A 22,484-nucleotide genomic window follows, 5' to 3' on the forward strand; every position below is an offset into this window, starting at 1 on the left:
TAATAATAAAAACGTAAAGGATGGGTTGTTGCTGTTTTGGAGAGAGCAGCTGTGTAGCACAGCCTCCAGTATATGAGCCTCAAAATCAGTGTCAGGGCAAGCATTTTGCTTGCAAAACTAATCATTTAAAGGTGACATCTGTATTTCATTCTTTTTTTTGTTGTTGTTTCTAGCTTATCAATGCTCCACTTTCGTTTAGAGCGGTCTATTTTTGATTACCTACAATTCTGGCACCTTATTGACAGACGCCTATTTGCCCTCAGTGCCCCTCCTAAGTATGTCTCATGAATTATTATGCCACCACAGCCAAGTCAAGTGAACTACCAGTGCTTAGTCCTACCAGGTGCCCATTGTTTCCGTGCCCAAGGATGATTTTTAAGCCTTCAATTAGTATGTGGCACACCATGGGCCACATTCTGTAACAGTTCTTTTATACCCCGACTTATTTAGAGCTATAAGCCTTCTCCGGAAAATCCAGCATTGGCAGATGGCAGTTTGCAGGTGACATGGGCGGGCATTGACCGGTCGTCGAGTGGTGTGACATCACAAAACCACATGACATGGCCAAGCTGCCAACTCGGGCTTCGCCTCTCAGACACGAGGTCAAGATCGGAACCCAGCCCCCCCAGGAACCATGGATCCCAACAACATTGGCCTAGGCCAGGCAGGCGCATTATTATGTCTCGGTTATTGCAGGGATTTATATCTATGTAGGATGGTTTTCGATGTAATGAGATACCCTATGAGTGTGTGCTAATGAGCACGTGTGGGATAATAGAGGTATAAATGAAAGCAAAGCTTACCAATTAAGTGAGTAACAAAACGAATGGACTCGAACAACGAACGCTCTCATGCCATAATCTTTAGTGTTGAGCTAAAGAGTGTACCCTTACCTTTTATTTGACATCTTTGCCATTGGTCACCACCACAATATTGGAGCCAATGAACGACTTTGCTCATTTAATTACCAGCGATCACATGGCTTTAGGACCTTCAAACTCGTGAATTGCGAAGGGCGTGCGACTGGCTGTTGCATACAATAGGGGGCCACTAAGTAGCTTGACTGATGTTCACATTTGCAAGTGGCCTGCGAGTCACTTTCCCGAATTGGTCTCGTTTGGAATGAGACTCGTGACCTTGACTGTTCGCCAGCGACGAGAAGCCAGATATAAACCAATTTCCGTTCACTTCAGCTGCGCCACTGATCGGCTATCAGTTTGCAACCAGCAGCCGCAAGGCTGGAAAATCGAGCAGTGCTCGAACGGTGTGCAGCTGTCACTTTTTGACCAGAACAGTCGCACAACCTCCGCGAGCCACGAGTGTGAACGAGCTTTTAGTCGCGTTTACTAACGGTAGATGGGCACACAATGAACCGGGAAAAGATTCGCAACAAAATGTGGCCAACACACTATAGAGGTCACCAAAGGTCACCCCCCAAAACAAGAAAGGACAGAAGGGGGGCCACTCACGCCTGCTGCTGCTCAATGAGAGTGAGGAGGGCACTGGCCAGGTAGAAGCCTTGACCCAAGGAGTTTCGGGGCAGGTTTAGCTCGTGGAGGACCGCAGCTGTCTGGTCGAAGCCCAGTGAGGCCAGCATGCGCTGCGCTATGCTCTGTACAGTCAGGGGTGCCTGGTTCTCCCTGCACTTGTGAGGCTTGGCACACGAGAGGCACATGACCACAACAACGCGCTCGGGCCGGTGCCTCCCCACCAGCTCCATCGCCAGCTTCCATTCCTGCGGTGATTCTGGCACGAACCCTGGGTGCCGTGGTGGTTTCAGAAAGAGGGTGAGTTGGTGCCATCAGTGTTGGAAGATAGTCATTATATTGAACTTTCTGCAATTCCGATGCTAATGTGACAGATTTCGAAAGTAATGGTGGTGATCATGCGATGGTTGAAGTGCAAAGGCTGGGAATATGGTCTTAAACTACAAATCAAAACAGAACAAAAACAAAACAAAAACGGAAGGCTTTAAACTACAATGCAGAACTAAAAGGAAATTCAATATTCAAGTGGCTTTGTGACACATAGAGGACGCAAGTTTCAGCCATAATTCAGGCGATTATAACCCTCCTTTTCTGCATCCCCCCACCTCCCCCACCACAATTTCTTAGACACTATAGTAAACATTGAGGAAATGATGCAAGCAAAGAGAGAAAAAAAAAAAAAAAAAAAAAAGTAGGATGGTTCATAATTTAATGCATGGAAAAGATGTAGGAGTGCAAAAGAAATGCCGCACAAAAGAACAGCTGATGGTACAATTGGTGGACAAGTCCAGGAACTAGATTTTCTACTCTCTTTTTGTCTTGCCCTTTGCATTGCTAAACCGCTTTAAAAGGCGGAGAAAGCCACCTTTAAATAATTTCTTCTCACCAAGTCCATATATTAACATTATGAATACGGAGGATGAGAAGTTTCAATCTAAATCCACATATGTTTCATAAACTTCAGTATTCCCCATCATGCGCCCTTAAATGTAAAAAATAAGTAAATAAATAAAATATACAGCTGCCTCTACCTTTCTCCAAGTACACTTAATTGCAGACAGGTACTGTACCAGCATTAACTAGCATTACTACACTACAGTCTTAATCGGTCCGAGGTATGATGCCAAAGAAGCAATGGCAGTGGAGACACACCTAGAAAATTGTCGGGCATCAGCAGCTCAGCATCGCCCAGCTGTATAACGTTGACAAGGTGCTCTGTCCGGAAGCCCAGGTGTTTCAGGGCACACAGGTAGCCAGGCCAAAACCTGGGCCACAACAAAAAGCCAGTCACGCAGTTGTCGCAAGAGCCAAAGCCACAAGCGGGAGAAGAGCTACCCGTTGTGCGCACTGCTTACGCATATGTTCGACACAGCTCCAAGCTCTGCTGCGAGATCCAGTCCTTGTTGCATAACACTGCCTTTAGGTGCTCGTACATGGGCCAATTCATTTTGTGAGAGCCATACCTGAAATGAACATACACACACAAAAAGAATGGTATGAAGTGTCTGCATAGAGGGTAATTGAAGCTGCAAAGTAATCAACATTAAATGATAAATTATACATCACATACTTTCTGCTTTTCTTCACTACAAATGTGCTGCTATGCATGCTGGCATCTACATTATTTTAGTGATGCATTACTTGTGTGTTTCCATTTGCAGTGACTGCAATCCCTGCCCCAGTCTCCCCAAAATTACATGACAGCCATAGACTGCATGAAAATGCACAAAGGCAGCAGATGGCCACATCAATAGATTCTCTGGGCAGTGACTGTCTTGGGAGTATGTGCCACAGCTGAGCTTCTTCATACCTACTACAGTAGAACCTGGGCATATATCAAATTATTGCTTATATCGAACTGTCCGAAAATCCCTTGAAAATCCCACGCAGAAGTATAGCAGCATTATTAGCCTTTATCAAACTCCTGCTAATGGAGCATTCAATATTTCAATCAGTGTGCCTTCAAGGGGTGCCACCCCTAATGGTGCTCCCGTGTGCACCAGTCACTGTGCGGTGAAGCCAGCCTAGCTGACCAAAGGATAGCGACAGCTCTCACGTGGCGTCATTTTTCTCCGTGTGCGCACAGCACCGAGTGAGCGCAGTGCCTAATACCCAATGTTGCGTTAGATGTCACCACTAATATCACCATCATCATTCAATGTTTGCAAACGAGAAATAATTTTTATATAAGCTGATCTAAGGACTTTAACGAGGATGTTGTATGTTCGGATTGACCATGCCGCACAGCTACCTTAGGTACGGCAATCTTTTCCTCAAGCCCAATATAAGCATATTTCCATTAGCGCTTTAATGTTCGGACTGGCCAGTGACGTCATGACGTGATGCGTTTAAGAAGTGCTACTCGCGATGCTTGCAACCAATTAGGGTGACACATCCATGCATGCTCCCTCGCCAATATGTTATTGGGACTTGATGGGTGTGCCCGCTCACTGGATGCTCCCAGTGGAAAATCGGACATCTAGAATAAGGTTACATGCCTTCTTTTAGTTTTATTTATTTATTATTTTATTGCCTCCTGCTAGACTGAATTTCAGGCTTTAGGCAGGAGGGGGGGTACAGAAGAACACATACAAAGTACATTCAGTCTTGTGAAGGACGACAACGAAAAGGACATATGTCACTCGCACAGAGCAAAAAGAAAAAAAGAAAAAAAAGGTGAAAAGTAAACACCATCATATGACAATGTGACACACCGTTATCTCTCACGGAATGCACTCAGAAAAGACAGCGTCGACCACTCAACCAAATTTGCAGGTAGGTCTTCTAAGTATGAATAGTTTTAGGAAAAAATGAGGCTTTGAACACATTTGTTCTGCACAAAAATAGCCCACCTTCTTAGAAAGAAAAGAACGGATTTGTCGTTGGGTAACTGAATGAAAGTATGCATTTCTATTTATGCCAAGTTGGTTGTAGTAGATCAAATATAGATTTTTAATCTTTCTTGGCATCGTCTTGCCTGCAGGGTTTCTTAAAGAACTTAGATCTGGACTCCACCAGATGGCGACTATTACGTGCCACTGTGTTTATGTGCCTGGCTTGTGCACACTAATTAATATTTAAGTGGTGTTATGGTGGAGCAATTGCTGGTCGAACCAGCAAGGCTAACCTCATCTGTAGCCAGAAATAACCTCAACCTCAAATCAACATCACTGGATGCTCCCAAGTGATGTGGGCAGAATGGGAAGTGGTGGAGCGCTGTCGTGATTTGTTTTGATTTTCTCTCATGTGCCAACATTCACTGAGGGAAAAGGAGGGACGAGGAACATCACATTGTTGATCGCAAATATGTTCGGTACTAATAAATCCTTTTGCGTTGCGGAGAGGACTGATGGAATACCTATCGCTTGTACTCATTTCCTACTAAGTAAATATATGCAACACATCAACTTGCTGCAAAAAAATAGCAGTAATGAAGTATGCAGTGGATTGAGCTCTTACTGTGCCCATAAATCCTAGCCCACACACTAACACAAACAGTGTATGTTTTTTTCCCTGTGCTATCACTGCACTTTTCAGTGGGATATGAAAAACATGCTTGGAAAACAGCCAGTTTCACTTTCGATACACAACGAAAAGTAGTTTAAGGAACGCTTAAAGAGCAAGGTCACTTTTTTCAAATCTCATCCACCGAGGCTCAAATGGTTACAAATAAGCCCTGGCTTAATGCTCTTTTATCCTCAATCGAAGGAACTGCAAGCCTACAATAAAGGCAAAGTGCTACCAATCAAAGTCCATTGAACACAGAGCGCAGAGAATTTACCAGCCACCTCTATGTAGCTACAAACCACATCACCTATACCTGCATGTAAACGACAATACTAGTTAATGCCCAGTGCCTAGAAGCAGCAATCGGCCAGACTGTCACAAGTTTTGAATATTATTCCCAGTTTTGGGAAAGACCAGAAGCAGTAGCTGTGCATGATCATGCCGTGACGCTAGCACCTGCTGCAGTAAGTTGCTAAGGGTTGTGCACGCGATCACAAAATGTCAAAAATGAAACCATTTCATCACCTACGATAAGAATGACTGGCAATGATTTCTCACCTTGGTGCTCCGCAGGAACATTTGAGGCTGTCACTATTTACAGACTGCAAGCACTGTGTCACCCATTCCCACCGAACTTCCTCATTCTCAAGGTACTTGCGAAATGATGACAGCCTGAAAAGAAAAAAATAAAAAATATCCAGGACGCAACAAAATATTTGTGCTGTTCATTATAATGAGGTAACAGGTAAGTCAGGAGATCATAAATATTTGTAAATAATGGACAGCTTTTCCGTTTTATCTGTGATGTTAACAACAGTCAATTATTTTGTTTTCTAGCGTGAAATGCTCAGAGATATCTTCCAGCCTCTGAAAAAAAATTCATAAATACTAAGTGATCCCTGCACAGACACACAAGAGTTAGTCCCAAGGTAATACAAGTCATTAAAAGGAAATCTACTGCAGTCAATCGCATGTTATTTCCTGCTGCCTATCAAGGCTATCGTAAACCCATTTCATGGCGCCTAATGCAACCATTCCATAGCTTGTAAATAACTACTTCCAGCAATCAGAGGGACTAGTGTTCACATTTTTACTCTTTTGTGAAAAGTGTATGCAGGCCAAGATATGGTCACAATGTAATACCTCTGTCACACAAACAGTTTTGATTCTCACTGAACTCAATCTGCATTCAACTCAATGCAGATCAAGGTTGTCACATGAAAACTTTCAAGCGCAATCGAGCCCGAGCCAGCTTGGGTCGAAGCCGCTTCCTCAAGCACTCTCAAGTTTTCAAGCATATTCGATAACGGCCGTCAAACCCTCGTCATCACAGAGCTCTAAAAATAAAAGCAAATGAATGCAACAAAACCTTGAATATTAACACAGAAGTGCATTAAAAGAAATAACAAAACATCGTTAGAATATTATGCTTGTTTATATTAAGGTATTCTCATAATCTCGACACCACACTTGGCGCCATCTAACGCACACGAAGGAAACTTCTCAATGGTAATTCAAAACGCCCATGTAGCACCGGATGCTTCAATCCTTTTTGACAACCTCAGAGCAAATTGAATTCAATGAGGACTGAAAGAGTTCGTGTGACAAGTATAAGCATGGCTGAAAACCAGGTGTGCTGCTCACATCTGAGGCAGAGCAAAGCAGCTGAGGGCACCCTGCATGGCTCTGAGAAAAAGGGACGGGTCCACCTTGCACAGCTGGGTGAAGTACAGGATGTCTCTTGCCGAGAGGCAGCTGGCTTTCTTGGGAAAGGTGTCCTCCACTTTCTCCTCTGCCACTTCGTGCAGCCTGCAACAAGGGAGTGCCCCAAAGTTCCAATCTGCAGCCTCACAGTAGTAGTGTTCATGCTAAGCATATTGAGGGGCTTAAGAAATAATGTGGTAGGTTATATAAGACCTTCACGAAAAACAATCTTAGAATGAGTTCAACAATGTTCATGCACCTTGTAGTGCTTTATAGAACTGCAGGCAAATTTTAAGAAGCACAAGGGCAAACAAACCATTGTTCCTGGTAAATAATACCAAAAAAAAGAAAAAGAAAAACTTAGCGTCTGTTTTCTTGTTTGTCTACTATGCTATTTTGTGGCTACTGATTATAAAAGACATAAAAACTAAAGGAATGCCACCACGTAAGCACTGAACGAACAAATATGCTAAGAGGAGAATCCCTCAAGGTGGACTAGCTTTGAAATGAAAAAGTAACTGCTCATTAGCACTCATCTAAGTACAGCCATATGGATACAAAGATGAACTGCGTACACATATTTGACAGAAACTTTGGAGCTGAAGAAAACTTTGTGTCGGTTCAAGGGTCAAACAGGGGTCTACTGCAGATGGCAAGGCAAGGCTGAATTGATCAACATTACATTGCACGTGGGTGGCCGATCAGTAACTAATTTCTTACTTAAATGCTGAATCAAACAACTTAAGAGCAGATAAGGCCATCGTAAGAGACGTTACACGAAACAATGAATTGTGTGAAATAACAGCTCTCATTACAAAGCTGTGCTTGAAACATAGGCCTTGCAAATTCCAGAATATGCACGAGCATTTGAAAAAATAAAAGATCAAATTCCTTATGTGAAGGCCATTTTACTCTGTCTCCATGCTACAATAATCAGGTAAAAAGAATGCTGCTATTAACAGAAGCTATTGCATACAAAAACTATGCGACTACACTTACAACAAGAGGTAGGCCAGGAGCAGCCATGGCTTGTTGGTCACTTTCTCAAGCTGCTGCGTTATTGCAACCAGACGCTCAGGTCCACTTTCGTGCTGATTTGCAACCCTCAACCCTTGAAGCACACCCAACACTGCAGCGCTCCAAGTCTCGAAACACGGTCTTTCTGTAAGCTGCACAACGTCCCACACAACTTCAATATCCAGGAGGTGGAAGTAGTATCGCACAAAAAGTGCAGTTTTGGCATCACTGGCGTGGCTTTTGAATGCTTCAGTCTTTTGTGTACTATGTGCAATCATTGGCATCCAGGACATTGACGTGGCTTCACTCTGAGAACCCTGACTAGGTGATATATCACTGTAAACTGACAAGTTTCTTTGGCCTGCAGAGCCTTCCTCTGCAACAACACTGTCTCTTTGGCATGCGTGAGTTGGTTCATGTGGCGCGAAACCATTCACACCGATGGCAACCTGATGTTCATCATTTACAGTGCTGCCATCCTCCCTTGGCCCAGCCATCGCTTCCTCTGCTTTGGCGACATGCCCGTTCTCTTGGACAGGAGATGAACTGACAGGCAGAGATGCATTTGCAGCACAGTTGGAAAGGTCTCCCCCGTCCTCTCTGCGATTTTCACTCTCACTACACTCGCCACTTGGCTCTTCCTTACACTGACTGAAAGAAGCCTTTCTAACAAAGGAAGCGTCTGGCTGATGCGCAGACTCCTCAGGTCGGAAGTCCAGGTTGATGGAGAGACCACCACATGAGGACGTGCTCTGGAACATCACCGATTCGCTGCACGAGTCGACGGTTGGCATCTCCGACAGGTGAAACCCATACTTCTCGGATGCCGACGATCGCATCGAAAGGCTCAGGTCACAGTGTGTTGAAGTGTCCTCACTCAATAGTGAGTTTGTACTGCTGTGCTTGGAGAGCTTCACGTCTGTGGCGGCGGAGCTTCCATTGTGAACAGACGACATGAGCTTCTCACGACCTTCGACTTCAGACACCTTTGCAGCAATTCTTTCCACACTGCCTAGCGTATATGTCTGAAAGCACAGCATGGCTAACTCACGGGCTTTCTCTTCAACTTCTGGGGGCAGATGAAAAGGATCACAGGTGAAGATAGACTTTATAAGGCTGAGCTGAGCACTCATTCCAGCATCGTCTTGGGAGCTGGGAGAAGAAAAAGTCTCTTCGGGAGACTTCTGTACACTATCACAGTAGCTTGTAGCAGGTGGGAGCTTTGCAGACTCCGTGGATGCTATTCGGTTGATGATGCTGACCTGAGTGGAATGTAGTGCATCGAGCCATTCTTCAAGAACCATAACAAGGCTGGGAACATGGTAGAAAATGCCCGGGTCATTGGCATTTGAGCTGAAAGAAAAACAAAATAGGTCAGCTCAAGTTTAACATTGTGTTGCAAATGCTTAGTGACAACAAAATATGCTGACCTTATTCAACACATATCCAGGAGACAGCTTAATGGCCTCCTTGCGACCACTCAACCAATTTACATGTACAAACCTACTGAATGGTTTTCGTAACAACTGGCAATATGTCGCAAGCACGCTAAAAAAAAAAGAACTGCTTTGCGCTAATGCTAAACAAAACTCTCACGGCAAAAGACAATAGAAATGAAAGAATAAAAAAACCGGCTGGCTTGTACCTTGCTCGAAGTGTTGCTTCAATGAAGGTGTTACTTGCTGCAGGAAGGAAAGACCAGACATCATCTTTTGGCTTGCACCTGGCTTCATCAGGCTTCAAAAGCGATTCAGCTGCAATCATGACGCAAGTTCAGCATGACATTCTTCTACAAAATGGGAACACAAAAGTATCAGTAATGGTATATAGCACACACCTGGAGTGTTTTCTGGCACAACAGACAAAGGGGATGTGAGGCCCACGTCGGCACCTTGCTCCACCGAGAAGTACTTGAGCCTGCCCTCCAGGCCCCGAAGGTTTTTTAGTATCGTGTCCTTGCCATTTGACAACTTCGATGAAAGCCTGTGAAACAAGCAATACAAAATGAGCATAGTACAGGCCTGAGCACTGAGGAATAAAAACATTCATACCGTATGATGCGGACAACATATGTTCAAAGCGAATTTCTGGTCCACCTCATCACAAGGATAGTATTACGTACCATCTTTATTTCTGCTTACAGGATATCGCTCTATGGTCTAACATTTGCATAAAACAAACAACACACCAGTTCCAAACAACAACAAAAATGTGCTTGCAGTGAGACAAAAGACTTTAGTAACAGAAAAAAAAAAACTGAAGGTATCGCATAAAACAAATGCAAACTCACAATATCCTAAGTTAAAAGGATGAAATGGCCTCAGGCATGGCACGTAATCTGCAGAACAGATAATGCATGGTCTATCAGGGTAAATAATTACATAGCACAGGGACACACACACAGCTCACTGAGGAAGGGAGAGACCATGCAGGAGTAATTACAATGATTGCTGGGATGCAATGATCCCAGATGACAAGGAGACAATACGAATGGGAATGGCTACTAGCTGGCTCCTGCTGATGATGGTATGGTCAATCCCCAATAAACCAAATTGTTACTTACATAAGAAAGCCCTTTAAGATCCCATGCAAAAGCATAGCACTACTGAACATGTTTATCAAATGCGCTCGTAAAAGAAATATCTGATATATTGAACGTCGTGATCACCCTTCGCATGGAGTCGAATGCGGCCTTGGGTGCCTACTAGCTATGCCTACCCCCATGATGCCCCAGCAAAACTGCATTACAGAGGAATGTGGCCGGCGACTGGCGATAACCTTTGGTCTGGCGGTGCCATTTTCCATTTGGCACTGTTGCTGAGAGGGGAAGCCAGCATTTGGTATAAGCACTGGCCACGCAGTGAACCTAACCTAGCTGACCGAAGATTAACTGCGGCCCTCGCATTGCTTGCTTCATTCGCCTTGCTGTCCAAGTAACTGCAAAAACCTGCTGTACCTTAACGTTAATGCAAGACTATTTATTGTGCTTACAATCCACCAGTACCCTCTATTAACCTGGGCAGTGACCAGCTACAAGGCGCTGCCTGTGGCAACTTAGAATGTAAAGCAGTCAAGGCCTAGCAACATCCAAAAGAGATGCTGGCACGTTGGTACACAATGCACTGTGCCCCTAGTGTTGGTTCATCATGCTTAGTTCCTGGTTGCAGGTTATCTTATTCATCATTCTATACAATGAATTACCAATATATTGAACTGTGTTGCAGTATCTTCGAGTTCAGTATATCCGGGATCAAATGTAGTTCCCGCTGTTCCCTACCTTCACTTGCTGGCTTACCGTTTCACTGTCAGCATCTTTGCCAAGTGATTGCTGTGCAGGCAGTGGATTTCAATTTTTACTACCCCCCCTCTTTGCCCTCCCCCAAAGAACCCCGCACGCACGCAAACACCGCCCCCCCCCCCCCCCCCCCCCCCCACACACAAAGTAACTCCCCAGCCTGAACCTTCCCACCACACCAAAGGTGCACAGTAGCAAAGGGTAGCCCAACCAGCAACAATGAGGATAGCACTCACGTTTCTCGAAGCTTTGCAAGATCAGTAACATTAGCCAGTTGTGCCAGGTCAGTGCCTCGCATGGTGAAGGCAGCAGGCACCAGGCTCGAGCCATACACTCCCAAGCTGAGGTACTGGTAAACACTCTCATAGCCCACATCTTGCTCGGCGTACATGCTGGCCAGAACCTCTGGGTCCATCCGATCTAATGGGCTCATGGGGGAATCCAAGGGCGATGCTGGAATGGCCGGCAGTATCCGCAGAGCATTCCCATAAGCCTTCTTGTTGTTCCCCCCTCGATCTGTCACAGAGCACCCTGGGGTCGGTGAAATATCAGGCTCATCAGGCGTTTCCCTGTCTGAACTTTCACCAGAGCTGCCACCTTTAATTGCTGCTTTTGTCTGATCCCTGCTTCCGACACTGAGGCCCATGAATCCTGAGCTCTTGGAGGCGGTCTGCAGCTGACGTGGCCTCTCTGACAGCGTCCTTGATGGCTGAGATTCAGGCACTCCCTGTCGATGGGCTTCTAGGCTCAACCTCCTCTCTTTCAAAGAACTTGAAGAGTCCACCACAGTCCTCCGAGATGGTGTTGGACTGCAAGCCTTGGTAGGCTTTGGCTTCAAAGGGCACTCTGATGACGATGCTTTGCCAAATGTGCTTGGAGGTGGGGGATCACTTCCACGCCGCACCGTTTTTCGTACGGGTCTTGGGCTGGGTGTGCTTGGTTTGACTGGATCAGATGAATGGCATCGAACATGACGAGGCGACGCTACGCCACACTCATCCCTGGTCCCCTGGATGTCCCTGGAGCGCCGCCTCGCTGACACACGCTCCACGGTGACCTGCGCAAGACTTGACGACACAGGTCCCAGGCTATCTTCTTTGCTGGAGTCTACCTTTGGCTTGGACGGCCTCTTGTTAATGTCGATGTCGTAGCTGTCAAACAACACTTTTGCAACAGACTCGGCTAAAGATATCTCACCAGATTCCTTGAGTTTGTCATGGAGTTCGAAACTAAGCTCGCTGGGTAACGTCTTTTCAAAGGCAGCCTTTGAGATGTGGAGTCGATTCTGACAGAGGAACTGACCGCACAGTGTGGCGTGATTGTGTTGTAGGAGGCACAAGACGGCTTGCACTGGCGTCAGCAGAGAGCAGACGCGAAATTCACCACTGTGCAGCTGGATGTAAATGTTGTTGCGAACACACCTCAAGTCTTTCACATCTGTTATGGAGAAGAGAAAAAGAAAAGGGAGAATAATTATTTTACAGAACTAGCTGTTAAGACCAAAGTTCCCAGCCTAAATACAGCCGTCATTATGGCCATCAAGCCTACGTGCCTTGAGCTAACCCTCCCGAAACTGAAACACAACCGTCACATACTCGTGAATGGCAAATGCAACAGCTAAAGCATAAGGAGCAAGAGCTGGTGATAATAATCCACAATATATACCACAGGTTCTCTTGCCATTAATTTTTACTGGGGGCATGCAAATTCGCAATTCGATTCAATTCGCTCCATACTTTCACTATTCAAATTATACTACTCGAACCGCCTAAATATTTGGATTAAGAACTTCTACTTTATCTAAACTGACAGGAACATCATGACCATAAGCCTGGTAAGGTTGAATATCGAGGGATGTTTTCATTTGTGACAATTCAGGCGATGGGAGGAGGGGAGGAGGTGGACTTTCCGGCAATGTCGAATGAGTTTTTTTGCAGGGACCTTGCAGTAACAGACTTTGCTAGCTTCAAAAATCTGCCAGAGCAGTTTAGCTCAAAGCATTGTCCAGACAGATGGCCCTTCACCAGCAGCAGATGTTCGAGGGTTGTGCCGCACACTTATCAGTGGAATTTTCAAATCACCTTTGGCACAGTGAGACACATTGATGTCGCATACATACGTTGTGCAAAGATGCAAAATGTTTGCTTATTCTCAAGTCACAAAGCATGGAAACTCATAAGATTGAAAAAACTCCTGCAAATATCTTTTCTTGAGCTTTGACAGCGCCATGGCTTCAAGCATACCAGAATTCTTTCCACTGTGCACACAGATGGCCTGGCTAACCCTAAACATACACAAACAGCTGCAAGAGCAAACACAGAATGCAACCAGCCACAGCTGCTTTGGCCTGACTTAGCTTTGATCGACTGCTTTGCCAATGGTGCTAGTACGGCCTTTGATGATGATGTTGCCGATTATGATGCAGCTGCCGATTCTGTGGTGCCAGCTTTGCAAATCTATCCTTGTGGAGGCAGAGGTTCTTATTGGGAGATACAGGGAAATGGTCGTACAATTGGGAAGTTTGGTCAAAAATTAGGAGTCTTCCGGGAAAATCCGGAGGGTTGGCCGGTGTGATCACTGCTGATTCTGATGGTTGACTGCTGGTTGTGTTGTGGTGACTGCTTTGATAGTTCTCAGTTTCTGTTGTCGTCTAGAAACTGCTAACCTTAGGTGACAGAGTTGAAGAAAAATAACTATGACAGAAGTGTCGGGCTCGTAGCCAACTTGTGTAGCCATACTGTGTACGGAAGCACGTGCAATGGGGCACAGTGTGATTTCGTGTTTTTGTGCCTTCTTGGTTTGCAAGTGAGCTTTGGGTGATTGAGGCCCATCACAGGGCTTGCAATCCAGCAGAAACCGATTTGAATAGGCTAAGCGGGCTACGCTTCGTCATGAACGCTAGGTTTCGAAACCGTTCCACAACCAACATGCTGTCTTCAGGGGCCGTGGAGAAGTGTGGAAGGGACGGTTCTGCTTGCGTTATGGCTAAGGCTGCCACTCACGTGTCCCATTTCGTGAGCTGCATTGCATTTTACCAGCAGTGTCTTTCCTAGCCATTAACTGAGTGTTGACACTACTTTTCCAATAAAGCAGTATCCACGTTAATATGCTTTGTGGCAGCACTCAGTAAACTCTTTTTTTCCGTGCAAGCATTGCTACCAAAAAATTGCAAATGGGGTGTTAAGTCTGCAAAATAAAATTTACTGCTATTGCTATGCTACATGGTCCCAGCTCCTTGTTTAATGCCTGGTAGGCATTCCAGATAAAATAACCTGTGCAGATGACGGGTTAACAAGAGTTGGTTTGAAATAATTTTTATTATTCAAATTTGTTTCAAGCCAAATAGGTTTAATATTCATGCACCTTTGATGAGCAACCAACTAGACTGCACTTCAACGCTTGTTAACCTTTAATAAATCTGCTTTTTTTTACTGGCCACAGTTCACAAAATATTTCATTTGTAATTTAATTTGGGAGATTTCGAAAAATATTCAATTTCATTTGCACACAGTTTTCAAAACCTCAATTAGCCTCACACCAAGAATACTATTACTTACACAAGTCTAATTTTGGTTAAAAAAAAAAAGAGAGACAGAAAGAAAAAAAAAAAGCTGCAGGATTACAACCTGCGTGCAAAATAGGTTTGCAGCGATAGCCCACGAGTATGTGTATGGCACAGTAAAGGAAAGGCAGCACTAAAATAATTAATATAATAATTAATAAAATAATTAACAGCAGCAGCCCAAATTGCCACCATATTTTCTCACCTTTCAGCTCATCATTCCAGAGTACAATCTCTCCTGCTTGAGGATTAATAACATAAACACCATTGGAGCTCCATGAAATCAGAAATGGCACGTTTTGATTGCTGAAAAAAAAAAAAAAAAAAGAAAAACAAACAAAAAGCTACCTTGGAGATTCCGTAGTGTTATCAGAGGAACGGCAAGCACACCCGTCACAGGAGACAGGTATATTTCATACGATTTCTGCATGACGTCCAACAAAAATATAATAGTGAAGAGTGAGATAAGTGGTCATTTCAATACGTAATAAACTAGAAGGGGACTGCAAAATAGTTACATAGAGCAATAATTTGTTATCTAAGAGTGAAGAAAGTTAAGTTCACTTGCCACCTAGTAGCAAGAATGCCCTGAACGCTGGCAGCGCTAGGCCTAAATTGCTTCACATCGACGCTGCTGCAGATGCTCCTCTGGGGCTATTCACTGCCAGTTATAAGATGCCTAGTCCAGTTTCTAGTGTGCTATAGCAGTTGACTTGCCTATGCACACTGCCAGTAATTGAACAATGCAGTTAGGAAAAGCGCCCCTTGCATGGGCACAGTGGGCCATTCGATACATTGTGCAGCCAGTCAAATTGTAGTAGTTCGACATACAGTGCAATTTCGCCATGCTTTCCATATGATATTCAAGGGAACAATCTGTGCATTCAAAACAGCCAGTTAGGCATTCGCAATATCCACGTTCAATGTAGTCTCTACAGTATTCGGGCGCTATGAGTAGGAAAGCATAGTCAGCAAAAGGACATCTAAAGCCATGTTGATATTAAAGAAATGGTTGCAGGTACTGCCATTCTCACAAGCTTATTCGACAAACTAGGGAAGAGGAGTAGAATTTACCACAGTGTTCACGCAGCAAAATTTTCGCTGACATTGCCTTGAAAATTTACACACAAGTACTACTGCATCAGGTTAACTTTGTTAACATGCAAAGAAATTTACCATATTGGCAAATTGCCATGAATGACACACACTTTATGACACAAGTTACAAGATCAACTTATCACAAAATTAACGTTTTTATAATTTAGGTGTACACTGCTAATGAACAAATCGAGGGAAAAAGAAAGGAAACATAGGTTTTGCCACCTCTGTCATACCTCGCCCAAACCGTCAGTAGTTTACTAAATGCAGCCGTAGAAGCCGAATCTGATGTACTTCCAGACACGCTTGTTTCAGACCTGAAAGGGCAAACGACATGGAAATTCGCGGTTAGCAAGTTGATATCATGACATGAACGTTTATATTATTTTGCCTTCCACAGTTGCTGTCTAGAGTAATTAAGCAAGACACTGCAACGCAATTCCGGACCGAGATTTTTCAGAGTGAGCAGAACATCATGCTGTTTGTTTACCCCCCCAAAAAATTGACAACTGAGGCTATCAAATGCAGCCTTTGCACCACTCAGCTATCATAAGCTATAATGCTTGCTAGATACCCCACTGCCACTTGCACCACATTAGCCATCGCGGTGGTCAAAAACTATGTAATGAGACTGAAACAGAAGCTATGCAGAAAGCTGCACCACCCGTTCACTTTCATCGCCAACAAGTTTGCACCAGGAACAAACCGCAACGTTACTCCATTAAATGATGTGGCAGATGGCGCTGCAGTTCCGTTTGTAATCTGACAGCACAGGGTAGCCAAAGAACAATGTACAGCAGAGCTCATGATGGTTATCCATGTTCTGAGGATCACATCAGACAGAGTGGTATGCAAACAGCTGACCTAGTGAGCGCACTGCATAAATGATACAGTGCTTGGTTGCAATATCTGACGAACCAAAAAACTGATGATATTTTAATGCTAGGAAGGCAGAAGTATACTAACAAGTAGAGGTGTGAACCAATGTTAATTACTAAAAGCAATCACATCCAACGACCAAGCTTGCAGTATACAGTCTAGTTTAGTGATGAAAATTGCATATTGTTGCAGTACCGCTCGGACTTGGACATGGCCCCACCCTGGACGGTGTGCAAGTTAACCAGTTGAGGGCCGAATTTTCAGTTCATGTGGCACCGCAAACGTAAAAAATATCCGAGCTCAGCAGCTGCTCTTTCATGCACTTGGCAGTATTGGAGCAAAAGAGAAAGTTTGAATTGACAACAACAACCATGGTGCGAATTAAGCGGCTTAAAAACGCACTGAAAATATAGCCGGGCAACCAAAATTCTGAAATCAGTTTGGATTGTCACGAGTCTGCTATACATCAAAACCAAAGCGACAATACAGTAGAGCCCCTTTATAGTAAAGTCACTGGGACCCGCAAAAACGTTTATTCATCATCGTCATCATCATTTATTATTCCTTAAAGGCCCGTCGGGGTATTACGTAATTGGGGAGCGAAAACAAAGCAAGGTACTGAACAAAAGGTCATGATAGATATAACAAACTACCATGAAGCACATAAAGAAGCAAAGAATGTGCTAGTCCTGAACAAGACTTACCAATGTGCAAAGAACATCACACACACTGGCGAGTAATTCGGGCAGCAGGGCAAGTACACAATAATTATAGAATAAAAGATCAGTATAAGAAAAAAAAAATTACACGAGCATGAACTGAAGCAAAATAAGCAAGTCAACCCAGAATATATCCCAACTATATTTTAAACCCTGCAGTGTCATGCTCATTAGAAATTGTATCTGGCAGCAGGTTCCATTCTTCAATTGCGGTTGGGAAGAAGGACTTATTAAAAGCGCTAGCAGAACCGTAAAGTCATTGGATGCTATTAGACTCTATCAAGCTCTTTACTACATCAGTTGTTGGTGATAATATGGCCCTGATGATGCTGTCCAGTAATTAAATGGCTACTTACTAAACACGCCTTGTTGTTTAATAATAAAAACACTCCAAAATACTTTACATCACATTTCTATTGTCTCTTCATGCAATTCTCTTTTTTTTTCGTTATAGAAATTTTTGTTTACATTTTGCGGAAGTACATAAGAGCAACGTGGCTACGAATACGACAGAGCTTGATTTCATGAGAAACCAAAGCCTTGCATCAACATGGTGTAACTTTCCGCTGTTTCTTTCTTTTAAAAGGCAATGGATAAGAAATGCACGTGGCAGTCAAGCGCTTCAAAACCGTACATGCCGCACCTCAACTTCTTGCCACAGCTGTCTAGTGCGTTGTGCTGCACAGTGCTGCGAATGTTTGGCCGTTTCTTCCCTTACCTATTTCTCGATGCACTTTTACTCTCGTTTACTTTCTGAATGGACCACGTCACCTTCTTTTCATTTTTGTAGACAGCTATACTTTTTTTTCCTATGCGCAGCATGCTTTCCCTCACGGCTCCAAGGCCTAGATAATGTTGGCTTCGCTTCTCCTGAGGGCAGCTAAGCCTAGTGGCAAAGACATTAAAAGAAAAGAAAAACGCTTATTACACAAAAAAAAAAAGAAAAAAAGAATGCCTCGCGATTCTAGGCAGCACGTATGCGGCGATGTCATATTTTGGGAAGACACAATTTACGATAAAAGAGTTTTAGTAAAAATGTTTTTACAATAAAGGAGCAAAAATGTACAGTCGTCCATGGAAGATGAACCGGGACTTCAGTTTCCCATATATTCAAGTTTACGACAGCGGAGTTCAACTCTAGATAAGAAGCAAAGGAAATTGCAACAAGCCATACATATATACAAGGGGACGCAGCACGAACAGCAAGAACGCGGCGACCATCAGCTGTTACAACAGATTTCCACAGTGCGATGACATAAAAAAAAAATATAAGGGGGGGGGGGGAGCATACAGCAGAAAGCAATCCCGACTCGTCATATTATCAACGGACTGAATTTGTACTGAAATCTCTCCTATACTAAGGACACCGTAAATGCAGATTGAATTCTGTGAACATTAAAAGAACTAGGTGCTCGTATATCATGCGAACAAATGCCACGTGACATATTTATGAAGCGAAAGTGCCAAAAAATGTCTTCGTATCTCATCCAACAGTTACGTTCTTCAAAACCAGGAAATTTGGATCATACATTTTCTTATTTAATACGTTTCTATTCCGCACCTTTAAAGGAATGCATCACAGGTTTTATATTAGTATTTTGCCTTCATTGAAATGCAGCCGTTGTGGCTGGGATTGAACACGTGACTTTGGAATAAGCAGCCAAATGACGAAACTACTACACTAAGCAAAGTGGGTCAATCAGTGAATTGTGCCCACTCTCCTACAAACGTCTGTCTGCACAGAACATATTGCAGTGCGAGAAAAACTTGCCGTGGACTAAGCAGATGATTACCTGTATGTGATTAACTTGACAGGCATGACAGCAAGAGCTTCCTTGAACTGATGAGTCTTCAACACACTGCCCTTGAGGTCAGCCTGAGACAGAAAAGGTAAATGTTACTGCTAATGATTCTAAATCATCCAATGTCTTAAACTAGTATGTTCTATAGTTTGCACCAATTGAAAACAGCAGCATTAAAGCAGAACACTGATAAACATATTGTGGCAGATATAGCAAAATTCAAAGGCTATATAATGCAACAGCGCTACTGTTGAAAGGCCCTGGCCAAATATTACAAAGTTCAGGTGAGAAATCTTCCCATGAGGCTGCATTGATGATTAATCCATGACACAAATACTGATGCACTGTGCTTCAGCTGCCTGGCATCGTATCCAGCTTCAGTTATGATTGTGGGATGAGTCAATTTTTAAAAGCAGTTTTCCAATGTGGCAACACACAGAAGCTTGCAAACCAAAGCGATTTAGTGTAAATTTATGTGATACACACTAAAAGATGTCCTGGCATTCCATAAAAGCGTAAACTGCTACCCTGGGTGCAGGGGGGTGCAGGGCACAGGCAGCGATGAGACAATCGCATGGCGGCCTGCATGTGTTATCCATGTGTCTGGTATAAACAAAAATAACCGACCCAATTAACTATTCAGTTAGCAACTTGGAATGTTTTCATGCTGCCTGCATTTAATGCCTCGACGACCGATACAGTCTGGAAAAAATATATCAGCAGTCAAGAGCTATGTGTCCAAGAATTCTTGATGAAACACACTCAATATTGTTATACAAATAATAAATGCCAGCTACACACAAAACAGCAGTGTCTAAAAAAAAGTACTCCTACAATCGCTACTATACGAAATGTTGAATAACAATCAGCCAATGACAGTTTAAAAAATTTAGAAAACAAATAATGTCTTTTCAAAAAAAACCCTCAGCTTCAAAAAAAAAGTCTGCAGTTCTTTACCTGCCACAGCCTGGATCCTGGACGGGTTGCGTAAATGCACAGGGGGTCCTGAGGTTTACTTCCCGGGTAAAAACAGCCGCCAAATTCGCCATCCCTGAGCTTCTTGCCAACTTGCGTGAACTTTTCCCTGCAACCAAAGCCACAAAAGACACAATGCACTAACTTTCCGTACTTGTTTCCCTTGGATGACCCTACCCCATCTGGACAGCAGAGCGGCCACAAAAAACTCCACTCAAGTCATATTCTTCAACAAAACGCTCATTTCAAAGATAATGATTAGTTGTACTACTAATTGTGCACTTATAACTAGACGGTCTTGAAGGGCACCGAATGGGTGCCCACCATGAGCAAGGTCAGCCAATTATACTGACAGACATTGAATGCCCAGCCACCATCCCATAAAAACTTCCAAATCTAGCACCTACAGCACTAGGGATATATCGGTGATTAAAAACCAGCCTCTATGCTTTCTCAACTTACACCCCAGGATTAGCAAGAAAAACATAAAAAGAACGGACCGAATACTGCCCTCTCCCTATAAGGACGCCACCAAGCCCATACAGCTTGGCTGTTCATTTTTTTTTCTTTTCTGCTTGCTATCAATGGCATCTGTATGGACACAATACATGCATTTGACGGGCACTTTTTTAACCCCCTTCTGGGACCCTTTAAGTGGCTAGTTTTGGAGGCCAATGCCTGCAATGACATTCGGCCACTTTTAGTGGCTGGCCAACCAGAGCTAGATAAATATTACTGTAAACCATGCCATGGGTGAACTGCCTATGTGTCCTATAGTAGTTATCTTTATTTCTTTTAGCCATATCTTCAAGAATGACCATAAACAAACATTCAGGCTGAAACAATGCTCGCTAGCTTGCAGTGCAATGCAAATGACGGTGTGCTCATAATAGAAATTTCTTGCTCTGACAAGGACTGAAAGATAGGAGCCCTTATCTCCATAACAAGCTGAAAGTTTGCATTGTGCGGTGCCAATAAAGCCTGCTATGGGTGAATCTTATCTGATAAATGAGTTGGTAGTCACAAAGCTACACATTGTTGTGTCCCGAGCGACTGTTTCTGTTGGTTACCTTACTTAGAAAGGGTCACAGCTCAAGCAAACTCTGCAATGTCACACTGCAACACATGGGGAAGCGGGCTGCAAGATGCACTAATGCAGAAGCTCAAGTGCACCTCATGCCTGCGCATCACTGCAGTCCCATGCAGGGCAAAAAACTTTCCCAATAATATCCAATTACAGTAAATTTCTTGTTAATTTGAGCCCTGCTAATTCGGATAATTTAAACTAGGAACATGGAGCCGGCCAGCGCCAATGTAAGTCTATGGCGTTGGGTGCTCCTTAATCCAAACATGAATGGTCTCGCTCTGGTTAACTGTGATGGGGGATCGCGTTGTGGTACAACCTGCATAGACAGAAATCAGTGAAATAAAACTCCCCGATCCCGACTTACTGGAACAGTGATGTACGCAAAGAACGAGAGGCACGGCAACTATCAAAGTTCCCCATTTCCAAAATAAAGCTCAGTCCCACTTCAGACACATAGTTTTAGTTTTGCTTTCCTTAATTTTCCTTCACGCAATCCTGCGGCTGCGACTAGTCACGCATCGGCCAGTCACGCTGTTGCGTATGCTGCTTGGCACGTCAATGTTTACGTTTTTATTTTGGAATGGCGTCATGCTGTTCTAACACCTACGCATGCATCCCTCACGTGCTTCCACATGCTGCCTCTGGCACGCTGAAGCTGCGCACTGGTCATGCGCAGCTTCTCTGCACTGCAGCATTAACAGCGCGATGAAGCATCCTCAAAACGAAAATAGGGGAGGCCTTTATGACTTTGAAGCAACTTTCCAACTTTCTCAACAGTGTGTGGAAAACAAGGCACAAGACGAAACCAGAAAAAACCGTGATTTTCACTTAGGTTTCATCTCAAATGCAGAAAACTGTCATGCATGTGTTCATCAGATAAAATTACTGTGATGCAAACAGTCTTTTGGTTGCTTTTTCAGGCCGAATCAATGAGAGTTTACAGTACCAGCTTTGTCCGGTGCCAGTGACAGACACTCCACCCCCAAAACTTTTACCCCCTTATATGCCCCCATGGCTCTGTTATTCCCTCCTCCCTCACCACATTTTTCTTCTCTGGTTATCTCAGGAGGCTACCAGTAATCTGCTCTACGTATTAAATGGCCCGCTAGTCTACATCTTTATTATGCCCCTTGTTTTTTTAAAAAAAGGTACCAAAAAGCACCCTGCATGCAAATTCGACCTTAACAGCGCATCATGGCAGTCATTTCTGTGGCATATGAAGTGAGCATCCGCATGCATTTTCCTGCTTCCAAAGTGCCAGGCACTGCATAATGTTCCATCTGGCACAAGAGGAAAGCATTTTATCCACATTCACACACTTCCTCCCTCTCACTCTTCAAGAGTATGCCACT

General features: G+C 43.9%; 1 protein-coding gene across 2 annotated transcripts in view; it reads right to left on the reverse strand.

Moving 5' to 3' along the window:
* Window positions 1–22,484, reverse strand: part of p (WD40 repeat domain-containing protein pink) — a 43,191-nt gene that overhangs the window by 10,281 nt on the left and 10,426 nt on the right. For both annotated transcript variants that reach the window (XM_084602186.1, XM_084602187.1), the window contains exons 7-19: window positions 20,028–20,154; window positions 19,062–19,144; window positions 15,907–15,987; window positions 14,778–14,878; window positions 11,247–12,447; window positions 9,553–9,698; window positions 9,361–9,469; window positions 7,698–9,068; window positions 6,639–6,803; window positions 5,553–5,666; window positions 2,843–2,950; window positions 2,640–2,752; window positions 1,470–1,758 (exon numbers count right to left, since the gene is read on the reverse strand). In XM_084602186.1, the coding sequence (XP_084458312.1) occupies window positions 1,470–1,758; window positions 2,640–2,752; window positions 2,843–2,950; window positions 5,553–5,666; window positions 6,639–6,803; window positions 7,698–9,068; window positions 9,361–9,469; window positions 9,553–9,698; window positions 11,247–12,447; window positions 14,778–14,878; window positions 15,907–15,987; window positions 19,062–19,144; window positions 20,028–20,154 (4,008 nt within the window). The remainder of the gene's footprint in view (window positions 1–1,469; window positions 1,759–2,639; window positions 2,753–2,842; window positions 2,951–5,552; window positions 5,667–6,638; window positions 6,804–7,697; window positions 9,069–9,360; window positions 9,470–9,552; window positions 9,699–11,246; window positions 12,448–14,777; window positions 14,879–15,906; window positions 15,988–19,061; window positions 19,145–20,027; window positions 20,155–22,484) is intronic.

Source organism: Amblyomma maculatum, chromosome 4, assembly GCF_055883805.1.
Source record: "Amblyomma maculatum isolate TAMU_Amacu chromosome 4, ASM5588380v1, whole genome shotgun sequence".
Taxonomy (NCBI): Eukaryota; Metazoa; Arthropoda; class Arachnida; order Ixodida; family Ixodidae; genus Amblyomma; species Amblyomma maculatum.